The sequence below is a fragment of the Martes martes genome (assembly GCF_963455335.1).
Source record: "Martes martes genome assembly, chromosome: 17".
NCBI classification, from domain to species: domain Eukaryota; kingdom Metazoa; phylum Chordata; class Mammalia; order Carnivora; family Mustelidae; genus Martes; species Martes martes.
In genome coordinates, this window is record NC_137905.1 from 17,990,130 (window position 1) to 18,007,136 (window position 17,007).

The window sequence follows — 17,007 nt, forward strand, 5'->3', positions numbered from 1 at the left end:
GGGGCTCTTTTCGTCTGGTAGCTCTGGGGCTCTTCTAGGGTCTTTTGACCTCATGGGCAGCTGAGCCCTCCCCCTTAGCTTCCTGTCCACAACCTCAAGCCATGACTCTCTCCTAGGACATGGAGTCATTTCCCCCAGACACGTGTTTACAACTGCACACCCTCTAATTCCAGACGGATCATACCCAAACCCCTGCTCCCCATCACCCAGTGACATAGTCAGAAATGGGCAGCACCGTGGACCCTTTCTCCTCCTGCCCCGCCCTCCCAAGGACCTGCAACGTGTTCTCATGGTTTTCTTCACTCCAGCTCCAGCAGCCTCCCAATCCCCACCCTGTTTCTTCTAACCCATCCCGAGAGGGGAATGACTTTGAATCTCCTCTGCCTAAAAACCCTTCCATTCTCCTACCTAAAGACCCGAGACAATGATCTTTGAAGAACCCTCACTGGTATGGCCCCCTTGTGCTCTCTACTTAGAATATCCTCCCTAAGTGTGAATGAGAGTATGTGTATATTTGGAGTCTTTAGAATCTGACCCTTTGACCCCTGGATCTTTCCCTCTGTCTCTCTGGCCAGGCGGAGGAAGGACTCTCTGCTCACTTGTGTCACTCAATGGCAGCTGGTCCACTTATCCCTGCAACAAACGCATACATGACCTGCCAGCATCCAGCTGTCTGGCTTTGCTGTCTCACACCCAGTTACAATCCACCATGAAAACCCACTATGCAGCAAGCACTGATCAGATGTTCCCCAATACCATCCGTGTTCCTCAAGACCACCCGCAGGGTACATTTATTCAGCTCCATTCTTCAGATGAGCAAGCTGAGGCTCAGGGAGGTAAGGAGACTCCCCAGGCTACTTGCCTGGAGCTGGTAGAGGTCATATTTGAACCCCAGTTGACTGGTGTTAAATGCTGTGGCTACATGCCCTCTCTCTCCAGCTGTGAAACCAACGATGGCAGTGGGGCTGAAACAGGTCAGGGGTGAGTAGGTGGCTGTAAGGCCACCACAAGGAGTGGCATGGGAGGGTGGGTGTCAGCACAGAGCTGGGACTCAGGCTGGGCAGGACCTGGAGGTAAGGGTTTGCACCCTTTTGTGTTGTTATCCTTTTACCAAGCCCAGCTGTTGCAGCTAGACCCATGTATCGCTGGGCATCCTCACCCTCTCTGGGCCACCCTTCTTCCAGGTTTGGCCAATAACTAGCGCAGTGAGGGTTCAGAGTGCCCTCTAGTGGTTCAGAGTGTATTAAAGCATAAAGCCCAGGCTCTGTGGAGGAGGCAGGAACTGGGGCTCTCGCCACCTCGCACTGCCCTAAAATCCCTCTGAGCTCTGCACCACAGACAGTCCTGGACCCCATCTCTATACATGTTTCCCTGTATCAGGCTCTCTGTTTCTCTGTCTTTATCCATTTCCACTGACTCCCAGTCTTGGTCTCTGCCCATCTTGGTTTCTGTCCTAGTCTCAGCCTAGTTTCTCCTTCTCCCTCAGTCTCTGTAGGGAGAGAGAGAGATGGTGGGCAGACAAACTGAAGAAACGAAATAGATGGGTTGTGTCTTAAAAAGAACTCTAAGATCAAAAGATGCTGAGACCTGAAAGTTGAGAGAGGACAAAAAGGCTGGGAAGGAGAGTCCAGCCAGGGTGACCTGCAGGATTGCCCCCGGCCCTACGGCAGCACGTGGGGCCTGCCGGCCAAGCAGGAGCAGAGTGGAGGCAGGAGCCACATTCCAATGGGAATGTTTCAGGTCCTGGTTCTTAATCCCAGCAGAGGAAGCAGACTCCAGGAGATGGAGCAGGAGGATAAAGCCCGAATAGGTGCACAGAACCCATGCTTTCCTTGGTGCTGAAAGAACCCATCAAGGCTTCAGGAAAGGTCTAGCCCCTGATTACCTGCCTCTCTAACCCCTTCACCACTCCACTACCTCCCTCCTCTCATGCTCAGAACAGAGCTTCAGCCAGGGTTCTTTACAGCATCCAGAGTATTTTTATTGCCAGAATCAAGGTACAGCCTGCTTAGAGCTCCATGAGGAGCGCACCACCCAGGAATAAAAGGAGAGAGAGATGCTGGGTATGTTCCCAACAGAAAATCCAGCTCCACAGAAACCCGGTGGGAGAGCAGCACGGTCCAGCCTGACTGTGGCTCTGGGGTCACATCCTAGAGGCCAGACTCCAGTCTTGGCCTATAGCCTCTGCCCACTTGGAGATGACTGTCCCCAAGGCAGATTCAGACTCTCCATCCATCCCTGCTATTATAGGAAGATCCGTGAAGCACCTCTGGAACAGACAGAAAACCCCCAGGGGAGCCCCAAGCCACCTGGCTCTCTCAGGGGCCCACTCAAGTTTCTGGGCTAGTCTCTGCAGACTAAACACCACTGAGCTGTCTGGTGGGAGTAGGTGCTAGGCAAGATGGGCAAGAGCCCTACCTCTTCTCAGCCGTGTGCCAGCCCACCTGGGTGCTAGAAAAACCCTATGGCAGGGTGGTAATGTGGTGGTGGGGTTAACAAGAGGGCGGCTCAGGGTAGCTCTGAATGGCCTCAGTTGCTTCCTTGAGTTTTCTACATGAGTACCTAAAAGGCCATGGGACTGAGCCCTGCTCTCATCCCTGAACCACAGTCCCAGGGCAAAGGGAACCAGCATCAATACTGTGGGTAACAGCCCAACCGAGGGGATCAAGGCTCCAGGGACAGAGCCCCCAAGAAATGGAGGGCCCCCTGCTGCCCAATCCTGAGCTAGGCTGCTCTTGGAGGTGAGGGAGGTAGGAGTGAATGTCCCAGGACCTGGGAACCACGGAGAACAAAACCCGCCCCTGCCTGCAGGAGGAACCAGGCTGCTCCAGAAAGCCACAGTCAGGCTGTTGAGCAACAGGGCCATAGGGAAGCCACTCACAGCCAGTAGCAAGCCTACATGTGGCCAGTTTGTGGGAAGATCACCGTAGGGACCAGAAGCCCATCCCTGGGACCTTTAGGGACAGGGACCACAGCTCAGTAATATCCCTCACAGGAAGACTGAGGGACCAGGGTCTGGTGGGTGAGTGTGAAAAGGCCACAGGGGTATGAGGAACAAATGGCCCCTGAGTTCGGGATTGGGGCCAGGTGCCAGCCGATCCGCCTGCGGAGCCAGTCCTGAGGTCACAGCAATCCCATCAGCAGCAGCATTCTTTCCAGCAAGGATCCCTCAAGTGAGGCCAGACTATTTCTTCCTTCTTCCCTCCCACAGAGGAAGGATAAGAAACAGCACTTCCCAGTGGCAGACGTGTCACAACCCAAGACTGAGGACCTTAGGCAGTCAGTCACAGACCACTCCACTCATGGGCCGCGAGAGCCCCAGAGGACAAGATAAGCAGCTATGGCCACACCATCCCACAGCCCTGCCTGGCATGGGGATCAGGGCCCAAGGAGCACACGTTTCAGGTAGGCCAAGGTGGTGGCATTGGCCAGCATCTCTATGTGCTCGCTGCCCGGCAGCGCCTGCAACGACACTTGCTGCTCCTGGCGTCCGCGCCAGGCCTGGCACTGCAGGGCACTCTGCAAGTTCACGGTGCCATCGCCATCACCAAAGCAGATTTTGGGATCGCGGTCCGGGAAGCTCTCGTAGTAGAAGGAGTCTGGCGTGGGGACACCGGTGCCGTAGAGGCAGTGCAGCGGCACGCCGGGAGGCACCGTGGCTTCAACCAGCCCCTCCGTGTCCTGCCGCATGAGCCACCCATCTTTGAAGCTGATGTCCTGGAAGAAGCGGTGATAGTCCCGCAGCGTGTAGTTGGTTGTGGGGGTGTGCACGAAGATCTTCCCAGATGACCAGGTGTAGTTGTAGGGCAGCAGCCAGCTGGTGGAGACGGCAGACCGCTGCTGCTCCCGGATCTTCAGGGGCCCGATGACTGGGATCCGATTGTTGTCTCCTGCAGGGAAAGGGCTCGCTCAGTCTGTGCTCAGGTGCGCACACTGGCTGGGGAGCACGGTGCAGCCAGGGCCTCTACGGGGGGGGGGGGGGGGGAGGTGCTGGGAGGGGCCGAGTCAGCAATCCCGCGCCTCCATACTGTCATCTGCATTCTAACTCCCATGTTCCCCTTATTTCTGCTCTATTTGGGAAGCACATGAGCGTGATTTGTTTCTTTCCTTCTGCACTTCGTCACCAGGGATTTAGGCAGTGCATACCCACGAGGTGATTCATTGTGTAAACGGTACCCTCCACTGAGCACTTGTCACCACTTGTGGGCACTGACCTTGCTGAAGGTCAATCAGCACGTTGGCAGTCCAGAGACACATTCCTCTTTTTCTTTTCTTACACTGAGTTATGAAAATGTTTCCCTTTTCCCAGGCTCAGTCTCAGGCCTGCCGCCAGCCACCCCGGTCGTATCCCACTCATGTGTCTGTCACTGGCCCAGGCAACCAGGCCAGCAGGAGTCGAGGCAGGAGGGGAGGCTGCAGGCAGAACGAGAAGCTTTCTCACACAGGAATGCCAACAACACAGCCGGTGAGGCCTCTGGGGAGTGAGCTGGAACTTGTTAACAGGGGTCATGTGATCTATTCAGGGCCCACAGCCAACCACCCCTGCACCTCTCTGACTGACCAGAGGCCTTCAGGTCTTGTGGGGTCTGGCTGTAGGACCCCTGAGGAAAAGGAAGCCCCTAGCTAGTCCATGACTACCATGCCCCTGTCAGGGCCTGACAGAACAGTTTCCCAGAACCTGAGGCACAGCTGTAAAGGGATTCACAGGGAGGCTCGGAAAGGCTGGAACCTGAGCCCCACCACAGCTCCTGTCTCAGACGCAGGCATGCCTCCATCTGTCCTTTCAGGTCCAGGCTGGACAGAGTAGGTGGCTATAATGAGTCCTCACTATATCTGGATTCATTGTCCAGCCAATCCAGCGTCACTACCGGGAGAGGCACTGGGTCTCACGTGATGGCAACTATCAGTTGACCAACAAGTAGGTCAGGCAGTGCTGATGATATGAGGAAGAAAGCTCCTCACATGCTGAGCACAGCTGCGGCTTGTGGCTCCTAAAATTAGGGGCCATGGGTTCACCCCCAGTCCTAGCAGAGGGAGGGAGGAAAGCCCCACGGCTACAGCTAGCAGGCTGACAGTCATAAACAGGCAGGTGAACTGGGGAGGATTGGGCAAGGAGGTGGCGGCTTTCCCCACTGCCAGGCAAGGAAGCCCAAAGATATCTGCACCTGCTTCCTCCCTGCGTTACCCACAAAGGCTCCCCACTGCCGCAGATGGAGGTCTAACTCATAAACAGGAAACTGTAGCCCAACTTTCCTTCTGTGGGGCAAAGGTGGAAAGGAAGAAAGGGAGAAGGCTCCCCCAAAGAACCTGGGGTCAGACCGAGTTAGGCCAGCCAGACCAGAGCACAGTGTATGTGTATTGTGACATAGGCACAAGCAAGTGCCTGTGTGACCAACAGTTGTGCCACTGCCTGGACACACTGGAAAAAAAAAATGTACCCGGATAACCGAGGCCATCACCTAGTGGGAAGAAATTGTTAGGTTCCCTTTTGGAAAGTGTTAGGTTCTCTTTTGGAAAAAAAGATGGTTGGAAAAGCATATGACTCTGGAGAAAGAAGGATCCTCACCCGAGAAGAGACACAAGGTGGCCCGGGAGGACACTGCTGAAGGAAAGACAGGACACCATCCCTGACATCAGCCGCCGCCCCCCCTCATACTTGCTAGGTCAGGCAGGGTCTTACCTGAGGCCAGGACACGCCAAGTCTTGGCCACGCCCCCCCAGGGCGCACCCAGTGCCACAAACGCACGGATATACTTGTTCTTCCAGGCCTGTGGCTGTCGCTGCAGAAAGTAGAGTGTGTACATGTTGCCCATGCTGTGGGCAACCAGCACCACAGGGCCCCCATACAGCTGGTGCATCTCCTCGATCATCTCCCGGAGGGCCAGGAAGTAGGGCCCGTTTTCATCTGTAGGCCAGAGCCAGGCAGTAGTCAGGAAGGAAGGGTCCTGGGGCCTGAACCACTAAATGTTCTTCAGGCCAGATCCAAGACTAGGTGGGTGGTAAAAATGCTAAAATCCAAGGGGGAATGGTCTTCTTTCCCAAGGTGGGAGGAAACCTAGGAGCTCCTTTTCTCCTCCTCAGCCTCGTTATCTCTCCCCAGGGCTCAGAGGCCCAGAAATCCTGGGGGGAGGGATGGGGAAGGACAGGACAGACTGACTAGGGGTGATAGCTGTGATTGCTAGGCTAGACACAAGAGGGTCCGGGGGTAGGGGAGAGCCCAGGGCCTATGGTGACTGTGACCTCCTCAACCCCACCCCCCAAGACATCAGGGAGGAAGCAAGAGTAACCACTTACTTGGGGCTCGGCGCCAGTCGTAGGGGGCCCCCCGGACATCCTCACCCCGTGTGTAGCCCCAGTCCACAAGGCTCTCTACCATGGTATGGAAATAGGAACCTGTAGACAGTAATGTATGGGAATTAGAGAGAGGATAGGCAGTGCTAACCCCCACGCCATGCCCAACAAGGAGACTGGGACATCTACTGTAGAAAGATCCCCAAGGGAACACTGTAAGACTCAGTGGCTACACTGATTAGAGACAGTTTACAGGCTACCCTTTCAAACGAAGAGCACTTCTCCCACTCCGGGAATATAGCAGAACTTCCAGCCCCATTTCCTGGCAGCCATGAGCAAGGGCTACATACCCACACTGCTTTTGCTGGGGTCCAGGAACTCTAGTGAGAAAGTCTTCCCAAAGCCAGGGACACGAACATCCACACCATCTGGGAACTGGGTGGCTCGGGACGTACTGTTGTAGACCAGCCTGTCAGGGGAGGACATTGAGCTAGTGATCCAGAGGTGACACTGAACCTGGTGTGTCCTAAAACTGCCCTGGATCCTGAGCCATATCCCTTACTATCCTCACGTTTGGTAGGAAGTATAGGGGAGACCAAAAAGTAACAAAGCAAGTTTATGAAGCACAGATCAGAGGGACCGCATCCACCTGAGGACCCCAACCAAGACCCATTCCGAAGATTAATCCAAGGACACTTGTCAAAGCGATAGTTCCTTCTCGGTGTCACCCACCTCAGAATGCAGCTCTTGGATTTGGCTAGGAAAGGGAAGTGCGAGGCCTGGCTCTGCCATCCACATCACACTTGATCCAAAAGGCAGGCAGCCCAACCTTGCATGCACCCACTGCCCCATCTCTGCGGATTCAGCTCCTCCCGCCCACCACGAAACATCACAGGGCAAAGGAGAGTGTAGCACACAACAGAACCAAACAGAGAAAGCCCCACCTCAGGGCCTAAACACCTGTGGCTGCTATGTGGATGGACAAACAAGGCCTGGAAGAACGACAGGACAGGGTGGTGGGAGACAGGAGGAAAGCTTTGTGCTAGACGAGGAACTCTGTTCTGGCCTCCCTGCTATCAAGCAGAAAAATGTGCCCAAGAAAACACAAGCTAGGGGTGTCTGGGTGGCTCAGTCTTTAAGTGACTGCCTTTGGCTCGGGTCATGATTCCGCAGTCCTGGGATCGAGTCCCGCGTCGGACACCCTGCGCTGCAAGAAGCCTGCTTCTCCCTTTCCCATTCCCCCTGCTTGTGTTCCCTCTCTCACTGTGTCTCCCTCTGTCAAATAAATAAATAAAATCTTAAAAAAAAAGAAAAAGAGAGAAAGAGAAAACACAGGCTAGACCTACAATCCTTGATGGCCCTGAATTCTAATCCCCTGAGATCAGCCACAGAAAGCTGACAAGATACCAACTTTGACCCAAATAATAGGTCCTGGGAGCCCATTTTCTCTAGGGCAACTTGTCAGCGAACCCAGTGGCCACTCAGCAAAGTGGAGAAAACTTTCTACAAAGCCAAAGCAGCTCTAAACAAGTCAGATGTCCATGAAGGTTGACAAGCCCCTCTCAGTATCAGCCCGAAACGCCCATTGGCAGTACCTGAGACCACGTCTCTGGTATAAAAATAGATTTGCAGATCAACAGCCTAGAAATAACCTGATCATGTACAGAAGAGGAAAAAGTCAACAAAGCACGTGTCATAAACAAACAACTGGGAAAGGCAAAACACCTGGAGAATGAGCCAGTATGTCCCCAGGGAAAAAATTTAGTTTGTGAAACTCCATTCAGTTCCAACATTTACTGAGCATCAATTGTGTTCTGGGTTCTATGTTTATAAAGATAAACAAGATACAAGTTCTGCCTTCAGGGAGCTGGGTCTTAGCTCAGGGTCACGCAATCTGGGTTTACATCTTGCTTCTGTCACTTATTAGTTGAGTGACCCGAGGCAACTTTGTAACGCTTTTTGAGTTTCCAGATTTCCTCATCTGAAAACAGTACCTGTCTCAGAGGGTTGCTGTAAGACTAAATGAAAGAAAGTATGTAATATGGACAGTGCCTGTATTCGATAAGCAGTAATTCCCAAAACATTATCATCTTATGGGGGGGGGGCGGGAGACACATCCTTGGAAGCAAAGTTATGGCACCTGATAAGGATGAAAGGAAACAGGCATGTGGCCTGGAGGAAGGAAAGGTTAAGAGCTCTGGGGAGTGGCAAGGGAAACTTTTCAGAAGGACCAGGCTCGGGTTCTAAAGAGTGAAGGGGAAGGAATTTATAAAGCAAAGGGTGTAGAGGTAGATTCCGGGCTCAAAGAACCGTACGTACAAAGACATAGAGACCTGGTATATCCCAGGAGGAACAAGAAGCTGCTGGGCCAGTGGCCAACTCAGAGGCAAGGGAAGGGGTACAGCCATGTTGAGACTATGAATAGGGTCTGGAGCATAGAATCTACATGTAAGGGGGCACCTGGCCGGCTCAGTCGGTGAAGCATGAGACCTGTATCTCGAGACTGAGAGTCAGGTGTAGAGATTTTTTTTGTGTGTGGATTTTATTTATTTGATAGAGCCAGTGAACGAGTAAGAGAGAGAAGGAGCAAGGGGAGGGGCAGAGGGAGAGAGAGAAGCAGACTTCCTAAGCAGGGAGCCTGATGTGGGGCTCGATCCCAGGACCCTGAGATCATGACCTGAGCCAAAGGCAGACTCTTAACCAACTGAGCCACCCAGGCGCCCAAATAAAATCTTAAAAAAAAAAACAAAACCCAAAACAGGAATTCACGCACAAGGTGTGAATCACAAGGCATAAACTGGAGAGGTAGGGACAAGAGCTGCAGGAAACAGAAGAAAGTTCTGTCTGGGAGGGTGCAGAGTTGGTGCCAATCAGCCTGAGGAAATGAGAAGGGCAATAGGTCAGTGACCTCAGGGTCTGCTGAGTGGGGATGAGACAAAAATGGGTTCTAGAGATTTCTCTAGGCTGGGTTGGTGAGCAGCACCCCATCTGTGTCTCAGCCCCCACCTGATATTGTCAATCCAGCAGTCAATGATGACAGGCAGTAGCAGTTCGAGGTTGAGCCAGAGTGTGAAGTAGCTGTCCGTCCTCTTGGAGCAGAGGTAGTGCACAACCGTTGGCTTGTCTAGCTTTGCCTCCAGCTGGTTGCCCAAATCGCCGGGCACTGCAGAGAGAGACAGAGCACGCATGAGGCCCTGGACCTGGCAGGCTGGGGACCCCTGAAGCTTGAACCCAAAGGCCTTCTACCCACAGCTGTTCCAGGCTACAGAGGAGAGCCTTGTTCACTCAAAGAAGGAGAGGGAAAGAAGACAAAACCCTGGGCCACTTATCCAACCAAAATTGAATCCAGGGAAGGCATTCCAGGACAAGCTTGTGGAGGGGGCCAATGAACACAGGCAGCTGCCAGCCTACTGGGAGCCCAGTAAGGTTTCAGGGAGCAGACCATCTGGAGGGCCCTAGCCTCTCAGCACACCTGGACCCCATGGCAGAGATGGCTACCCTGAAACATCACACCATTCCAGCCATGGCTCAGTAGGGGTGGGTGTGCCCCGGCCCAAGGATAACTTCTCTCTGCCCAAGCTGGTCAACAGACCAGCTGCACAGAGCCTAGTCTACACAGAGCCCTGGGGCCCTCGTGACACTCAAACCCACCCCCGCAGCTTCACTGCCCAATGTTAAGGCCCTACTCAGAATATTTGTCCCCACTGACCTTTCAGGCCTCACCTGTTTCTACATGCCATGCCCTTGACACCTTCCAAGCACATCCTCATTTAGAATCCATGATCACCAAGTGAACAACCAGCTCTTGGCTCTCCTGAGCATTCTCTGGGCTCTATGAACCTAGCCCTGAAGAGGGCATGCTCCCCCTGTACATCATCTCACAGTGCCCTCAGCGAAACCATGGGAGGCAGGGGAGGCACCTGCCTTCACCTCCCTTAATTATACAGATGCAGAAGTGGGGAGTCTTCAGCATGACAGTGCAGAGATCTTGGTCATTGTCTCCATCAAAAAGGAATTGGCTAAAAGAGGAAGCCACCAGATTTGCTGTGCCTGAATGCCCCTTGTCCTGGACAGGCTGTGTGGCCTCTAAAAATAGCAGTGGTCATTTCTTAAGCCCCTTTTTGCTTAAAACCAGGACAAGAGAGATCTATGTACCCTCACCTCAAATAACACTGGGAGACAATGTCCTTACTATGCCCACTTTACAGATGAGGAGACTGAGGCCGAGGGGGGTAGAAATGGCTTATTACAGTCTTCTCCTGCCCACTTCTTTTGTATCACTTCTCTGGTCTCTGCTTCCTCTACCACCAATTTAGGTCTCACTCATAGAGGCTGGTCACCCCTGGATGCTGATCCTCTGATAGCCAAGGTCAGGTCCCTGCTCTATGCACAGAACAGCTCTTCTGCTGCCCACTGGGGTTTCCCAGGATTTATGCCAACACCTTCACTCTCTGAGAAGCTAGGCAGATTAGGATTCTGTGACTCTGGGGGCATCTGGGTGGCACAGTCATTAAGCTCTGCTTTCAGCTCAGGTCATGATCCCAGGGTCCTGGGATCCAGCCCCACATCAGGCTATCTGCTCAGCGGGGAGCCCACTTCCTCCTCTCTCTCTCCCCCTGCCTCTCTGCCTACTTGTGATCTCTGTTTGTCAAATAAATAAATACAATCTTAAAAAAAGAAGTAAAAGAGCGAGCATGGGGGTCATGCAGCAGATTAGGTATTTAACATATACCTTAGAATGTCTCTGCCTTTAGGAGTCCTGGCTGGCCACCAACCCAATACTTGAATGAAGCATCCAAGGCCCCCAAGACAGAAGTCTTACCCATGTCCACCACCACAAGGAAACACTGTGGCTCCTGCATAGTTGCAGGGCCCAGAACCAAGGAGGGAATAGGCAGAAGAGATTATCTAATCCCAACATAGCCCACTCTAAACTGGTCTGGCAGGATTAAGAGTACAAGCATGTTTCCTCACATCTGTTCACAGCCATTGTTGCAACCCTTACTTCTGTCTTTAGCCATCCTCAGATTCCCTTAGGCCTCCCTCAGGCCCAAGGCCACCCATTTCATAAGTTTGGGGGTGGGGGGGAGTATTGGTGGCAGGCTAGGAGAGTCATTCTTTCCCCAAAAAGCTTCCTTTTAATAATGCTTCCTGAAACATATGGGGTTGGGGGTCCAGAGAGACAGCCTCCTAGCCATGCCCAGACCAACAATGAGGACCCTGGGACCAAGAGAACATCCAAGCTCCCACCAAGGCTCAGAAGTGGGGCCAAAGGACCTCGGTCTCTCTAGCTAAAAAAAATGGGCATAAAGCAAGGCAACGCTTGGGACTGACGTAGACAGGGGTACTGAAGGACAACTGTACCGTAGCCCTCTCACTTATCCCATATTCTACAGGGGAAGGTGAGCAGAGGTTGACCACACCCGTGCCCAGCATGGCGGGAGTGGACGAACAGACCCAGGTGACAAGACAGACAGTCGTATGCTTCCCGACCTCGTGCTAGGAGCAGATGCAGACCGAGAAGATAGCTCCTCTCCCGGCCAACGCACCCAGTCCTGCAAGACACACAAACACACGGACCCACGACTGGACCCAAGCCTCACCCAGCACCACTGGAGGGGGACGTCCGACCGGGAGCGCGGGGTCTGCCAGGAGCAGGAGGAACAGAAAGGCACCCGGGAGCAGCGTCGCATGGTAGAGGCAGACGCGAAGACCCATCGCGTGAGACCGCCGCTACAGGTCCGAAGTGCGGATTCAGCGCTCCGTGCTCGCGCCTAGGCCCGGGCGGCGGCGACGCGCTTAACCCCGCCGCCCGCACTCGGCCATAGGGGCCCGGCCAATCAGAATCCACCTCCCCCCCAAAGACCTGCCAATAGGGACTCGCCGCCAGGCACGTCCCTCCCAGTCGGAGCTCGCCGCCTCGCCCCTGCGGATCCCAAGCCAGCTCCTTAGACTGCGCCGCACGCCGAGCGCATCGATCGATTGGTGTTCAGCCTGGCTTCTCCGTTCAGTCCGGGACCAGTCGGACCCAGCTCGCCGCTGCTGGATACCCAACCCATCCTTGGGTACCCCAAGTCCACGCTGCGCGCCCTCATTCCCGATTCCTGGCTCGTCCCTGACCTGGGATCTGGAACGGGTCCGCCAGAGCGTGGGTGCAGGGTCCAGTGCTCGCGGCTGCTGAGACACTCTGGTCAGAGCAAGGGGAAGAAGGGGAGAAATGAGTCCCGGAAAGTTATTGGGCCTTAGGGGACCGGTAGTTGACCAGGACCTTTGTGCAATCCCCACACCAATTCTTCACGCCTTGCCATGATGGCACGTGGGTTCAAGCAAGGGGTCCAGGGACCCCCCTGTGTCCGTCCAGGGATTAAGAATGTGGGTGGGAGGGACGAGTCAATGTGTGAGGGCTGCCTGGCCAAAAGTTTTAGTTGCGGGCATTATGGAGTCACCCTTCGAGACTGAGCAGTTCTGGTGCCCCGGAGAAAGTAGGTTTGAGCCTCAGGCCCGTGGCCATAGTCCATTTGGCAGATTCCCTAGCAAACTGAGGATCCAGAGAGGACACAGATTCCCTGCTCAAGGAATCAGAGCCAAACAGAATGGGCAGATTTGACAGCTGGCAATATGACCAGCACCATGGGTCACTCCAGGATAAAGAGACTAGTATGTTTGGGGACTGAAAGTCTTGATCCTCCACATACTTCCTCCTGAGGGCCAGACAACACCCTGATCACCCTGTAGCTGGTCTTAAGACTTCTGGCACGCCCCTTCCTTCCTTCCTTCCTCTTGGCCAATCGCTGACCCTTTCTAGCCTTTCAGAGTACTCGTGGATGAATCGACTCACCATCTTGACCCGCCCCTCCTGTGTTCTTACAGGGAAACACATTGGTGGTTGGGGTACACTACCCTCTGAAGGTCCAACTATCTCTCTTAGGCCCCAGCAAGGACCCCAAACCCCTGCCTCCGTCACCTCCATCCTAGGCCCCAGAAAAGGGGTTGCAGAAGACCAATCTAGTACAGGTCCACAGTGGGAGATCACAGAGATCCTTTCGCCAGTACTAGGGACAGGTAGGAGTCCACAGTCAAGGGTTAAGTGGAGGGGGGTAGGCATCAGGATGGCCTGGGCTGCTGTGGACTGTGGCCAGTCTAAATGTCTTGTCAACCTAGTGGCCTCAGGTGACCATGGGCCCTTCACAGGGTGTCCCAGTCCCGCAGGCCCAGAAGATGATAGGAACCATGGGCATTGCAGGGAGAGGATGTCAAGGCCTAGTCAGCAATGATCTGTGCCAACACAGTGGAGAGGAGAGGGAATCAAAAGATAAGGATCTCCCCCTTCTCACAATGACCTTGCCATCCGCATGATCCCTCCCTGGCTGCAGAGCGGGGCACATCCTGGATTCTAGATACTATTCTAATTCTCAAACCCACAACCAGATAGTCACCAAGTCTTGCCAGCTCTACCTTTCCCAAGCCAAACTACTTTCATCCCCACAGTAGCCTCCCTGCTCATGTCCCAGTTTATGCCCTTATTCCTATGGATTGTTCTCCATGGGTCAGGTCGACACCATTAAACATTAAACGTCCGCCTAACCCCATTCACAATGCTCCTACTGCAAGCAACATACCCATATCACTCACAGTGAATGAGGACCCTTCAGGGGACTCTGGCCTTTTCCCACAACTTTCACTTCCTCTCTTCCTCAGTTGCTCATCTCCACCTTCAACAGCTTCCTTGCTCCCTAGAACAGGACAACCTCATTCTCACTCTGGACCTGTGCACTTGTTGCATGGGATCACTCTGCAGCCCCCATTTTTGGGGATTCAGCTGCATTCTGCCTTTAGGTCTCAGCCCAGACACCATTGACTCTGAAGCAGCCCCTACCTGACTCCCAGCGGAATATAATCCATGCAAGAGGAAGCCCTTCACCTGCCTGCTACTGGTGCACCTGCCTTTTGGGTTACTAAGTGCCATTGGCACAGTCTCAGGCACACAGCAGGTGCTGAACATATATTGAATGACTGAGTGATACGCCCCCTTCTCTAACACTCCCCCCCCTTCCAGGTCCTGGTTGGTGCCTGTCAGACCTGAAGAAGGAGATCAGGGACTGAGAGGTCCACGGGCTCGTTGGGCTACCTTCCTCAGATGAGAATCCAGCCAACAGCTTTTGCTCTTTTTCTGTGACACTAGGCCCTCTGCCTTTCCTCTTGCTCGCACAAGTTCCGAGCTCCCCTGTCTGGACCAGGTGGGTGCCTGGGCTTAGGGCAACGCAATCAAGACCACAGCTTCTGAGCTGGTTTGGTAGCCAGAGCTGAGCCCATCTGGAGGCCAACTGATTCTCTCTAAAGCTCCCGGTTCATCAGGATCCTATTCATCTGATGCCAGAGCCTCCCCGGAATCACGAAAGGCCAAACAATGACCAAATCATGACAGAACAGGTTATCTCTCTTTTTTTTTTTTTAAGATTTTATTTCTTTCTTTGATAGAGCTCAAGCACAAGTAGGCACGGTGGAGGTAGACTGAGAGGGAGAAGCAGCCTCCCGCTGAGCAGGGTGGCCACTGTGGGGCTCGATCCCAGGACCCTGGGATCTCAACCTGAGCCAAACGCAGACACTCAACCAACTGAGCCACCCAGGTGCCCCCAGAACAGGTTATCTAACCTGGCTTAGGCATCAAATAATGTTACCTGGAGGAAGAATTATTCGAGATGGGTCTTGAAGAGTAAGTAGGAATTCTCTAGGAAAACAAAGGGATGAGTAGGTGGGTGGGGCCTCCAAGTAGGGAGCTTAGTATGTGCAGCAGCCTGGAGACCTGAACAATCACAGTGTGTCTGGGGCACATGGTGGGTGGGAGTGGAACAAAGAGGCTGGAGGTCTTGAAAACCAAGCTTAAAAACTTGACCTATGGGGGCCCCTGGGTGGCGGGTCGTTGAGTGTCTGTCTTCTGCTCAGGTCATGGTCCCAGTGTCCTGGGATCGAGCTGGCATCATCCGGCTCCCTGCTCAGGGGGAAGCCTGCTTCTCCTTCTCCCACTACCCCTGTTTGTGTCCCTTCCCACTCTCTGTCAAACAAATAAATAAATCTTAAAAAAAAAAAAAAAAAGAACGAAAGAAAGACAAACAAACTTGGCCTGTGCCCAGGAAGCCAGGAGCGGTAAAGATGCTCTAACCAGAGGGAGGCGGTCTCAAGGCCCTTCCCTTTTCACTTCTGTCCTGGAGCATTGCCCCAGGTTGGGCTCTCCTGTGCAAGTTCCTCCTCCCAGCCCCCAGCACCTGGTTCAGGCGACAGGGTCAGTGCGCCCTCTGGTGGGTACTCAGCGGAGATTCGGCAAAGGCGCTTAGCGGGAAACATGGGTGGAGCCCAGAGCGCTGGCTACGCGGGAGGCTCAGGAGATAAGGAAGGGTAGCGGCAGATGGTCGCGTTGTGGGCCACCGGGCCGCCGAGAGTGTGGATGGCTCTGAGCCGGCGAGTGTGGATCCAACAAGGCATCCAGCGGAGAATCCTCTTACACAGTGGGATATTTTCTGGCCTGGGAGGGAGAGAGGAGGGCGCTTTTACACCACTCCTAGATGCCCTGTAGATCCCCATGATCCGCCACACTCCCAGACTCACATGAGGATTCCCACCCTATATGTGCCCCAACCTTCATGTACCCGCCGCTGGAGCGCCAGATTCAGCGACTGTGTGGCCTGGCTCACAGGACCAAGTTCCTTTCCCCGTGACTACCTAAATTACACTTTGGGAAACGCTACGGCCTGGACCTTTGGAGCCTTGCTCACCCCTTTCACGTATGTTATTTCCAATTCATTCATTAACGATTTATGAACCCTAGTAGCTGGGTTAGGATGGGGGACACTGCTCAATGAAATCGAGAAATCTCAAACTACCGTGGCGACCCCTACTACAGGGGGAGGTGCCTTGAGAGAAAATGCAGGCCAAGGGATGGGTTGGGAGGGGAGAAAAGAGCTCAGTTGAGAGTCTTAGAGGAAAAAGACCCGTAGCCCCAGGGAAGGGTACTGAAATACCCAAAGGCTCATGATGCAAAGCAAAGCACTTTGACAACCAATCGTTCATTCATTCATTGTCTTGAGCAAATACTACAAGCCAGACGGTGTGGTAAGCACTGGGGATGAGCCCGTCCTCCAGGGCCCGAGTTCCCGGTGGATGTGGTGTAGGGAGACAATAAAGGATTTACTGTGTTAGAAGTTACTTTAGTGTTGGGGGAAAGGAGTGAGGGTTGTTTAGTATTAATATGTGTGATCTGGGAGGATCCATCTGAAGATGAGTAAAGGAGCTCAGCAAAGCAGGGGCCCTATCGTTATTTTAAAGAATTTAGTTTTTCAAGAAGAGTCCAATCATCGGGAACTGTCATGGGGTTGGAGGCGGGCGGAGTTGCCCCACGCTGCCAGGATGGCTAGGGGTGGCACACTGGAGAGGTCACCTTAAAAAGGCGGCTTCCCTGAACACCTGACCTCGAGACCCACGCTGAAGGAAGAACAGGGAAGGGCCTGGAGTGAAGGTCTAGAGGTTCAATGGATGAGGGCTCCCGGAAGGCTGAGACCGAGATCGAGTTATAGCGCTCAGATGGCAAGGTGGTGACGCCGGACTGTCTTGTAGAAGCCGGAGCCCAGACAGTAGCCCTACAAAGAGCGACGTCCGCCAAAGGAGTTTTAGGAGAGGCCCTGAGGGTGAACACGGGTTTGAAGCAAAGGCTAGGATGGAGGA

At 53.8% G+C, this 17,007-nt stretch overlaps 1 protein-coding gene across 3 annotated transcripts; it reads right to left on the bottom strand.

The window, feature by feature from the left end:
* Positions 1 to 1,962: 1,962 nt before the first annotated feature.
* PLA2G15 (phospholipase A2 group XV) lies at positions 1,963 to 12,111 on the bottom strand. Of its 3 annotated transcripts, XM_080828234.1 has the most exons (7): positions 11,895 to 12,063; positions 9,298 to 9,454; positions 9,065 to 9,166; positions 6,642 to 6,760; positions 6,295 to 6,393; positions 5,681 to 5,905; positions 1,963 to 3,890 (listed from the first exon to the last, which is right to left on the bottom strand). In XM_080828234.1, the coding sequence occupies exons 1-7, from the start codon at positions 12,007 to 12,009 to the stop codon at positions 3,379 to 3,381; spliced, it is 1,329 nt and encodes a 442-aa protein (XP_080684360.1). In that variant the 5' UTR covers positions 12,010 to 12,063; the 3' UTR covers positions 1,963 to 3,378. The 3 variants fall into 3 exon arrangements, with proteins under 3 accessions (XP_080684360.1, XP_080684361.1, XP_080684362.1); XM_080828235.1 differs by lacking the exon at positions 9,065 to 9,166 and having other exon boundaries at positions 11,895 to 12,111; XM_080828236.1 differs by lacking the exon at positions 9,065 to 9,166 and having other exon boundaries at positions 1,969 to 3,890; positions 5,681 to 5,780.
* Positions 12,112 to 17,007: the final 4,896 nt, after the last annotated feature.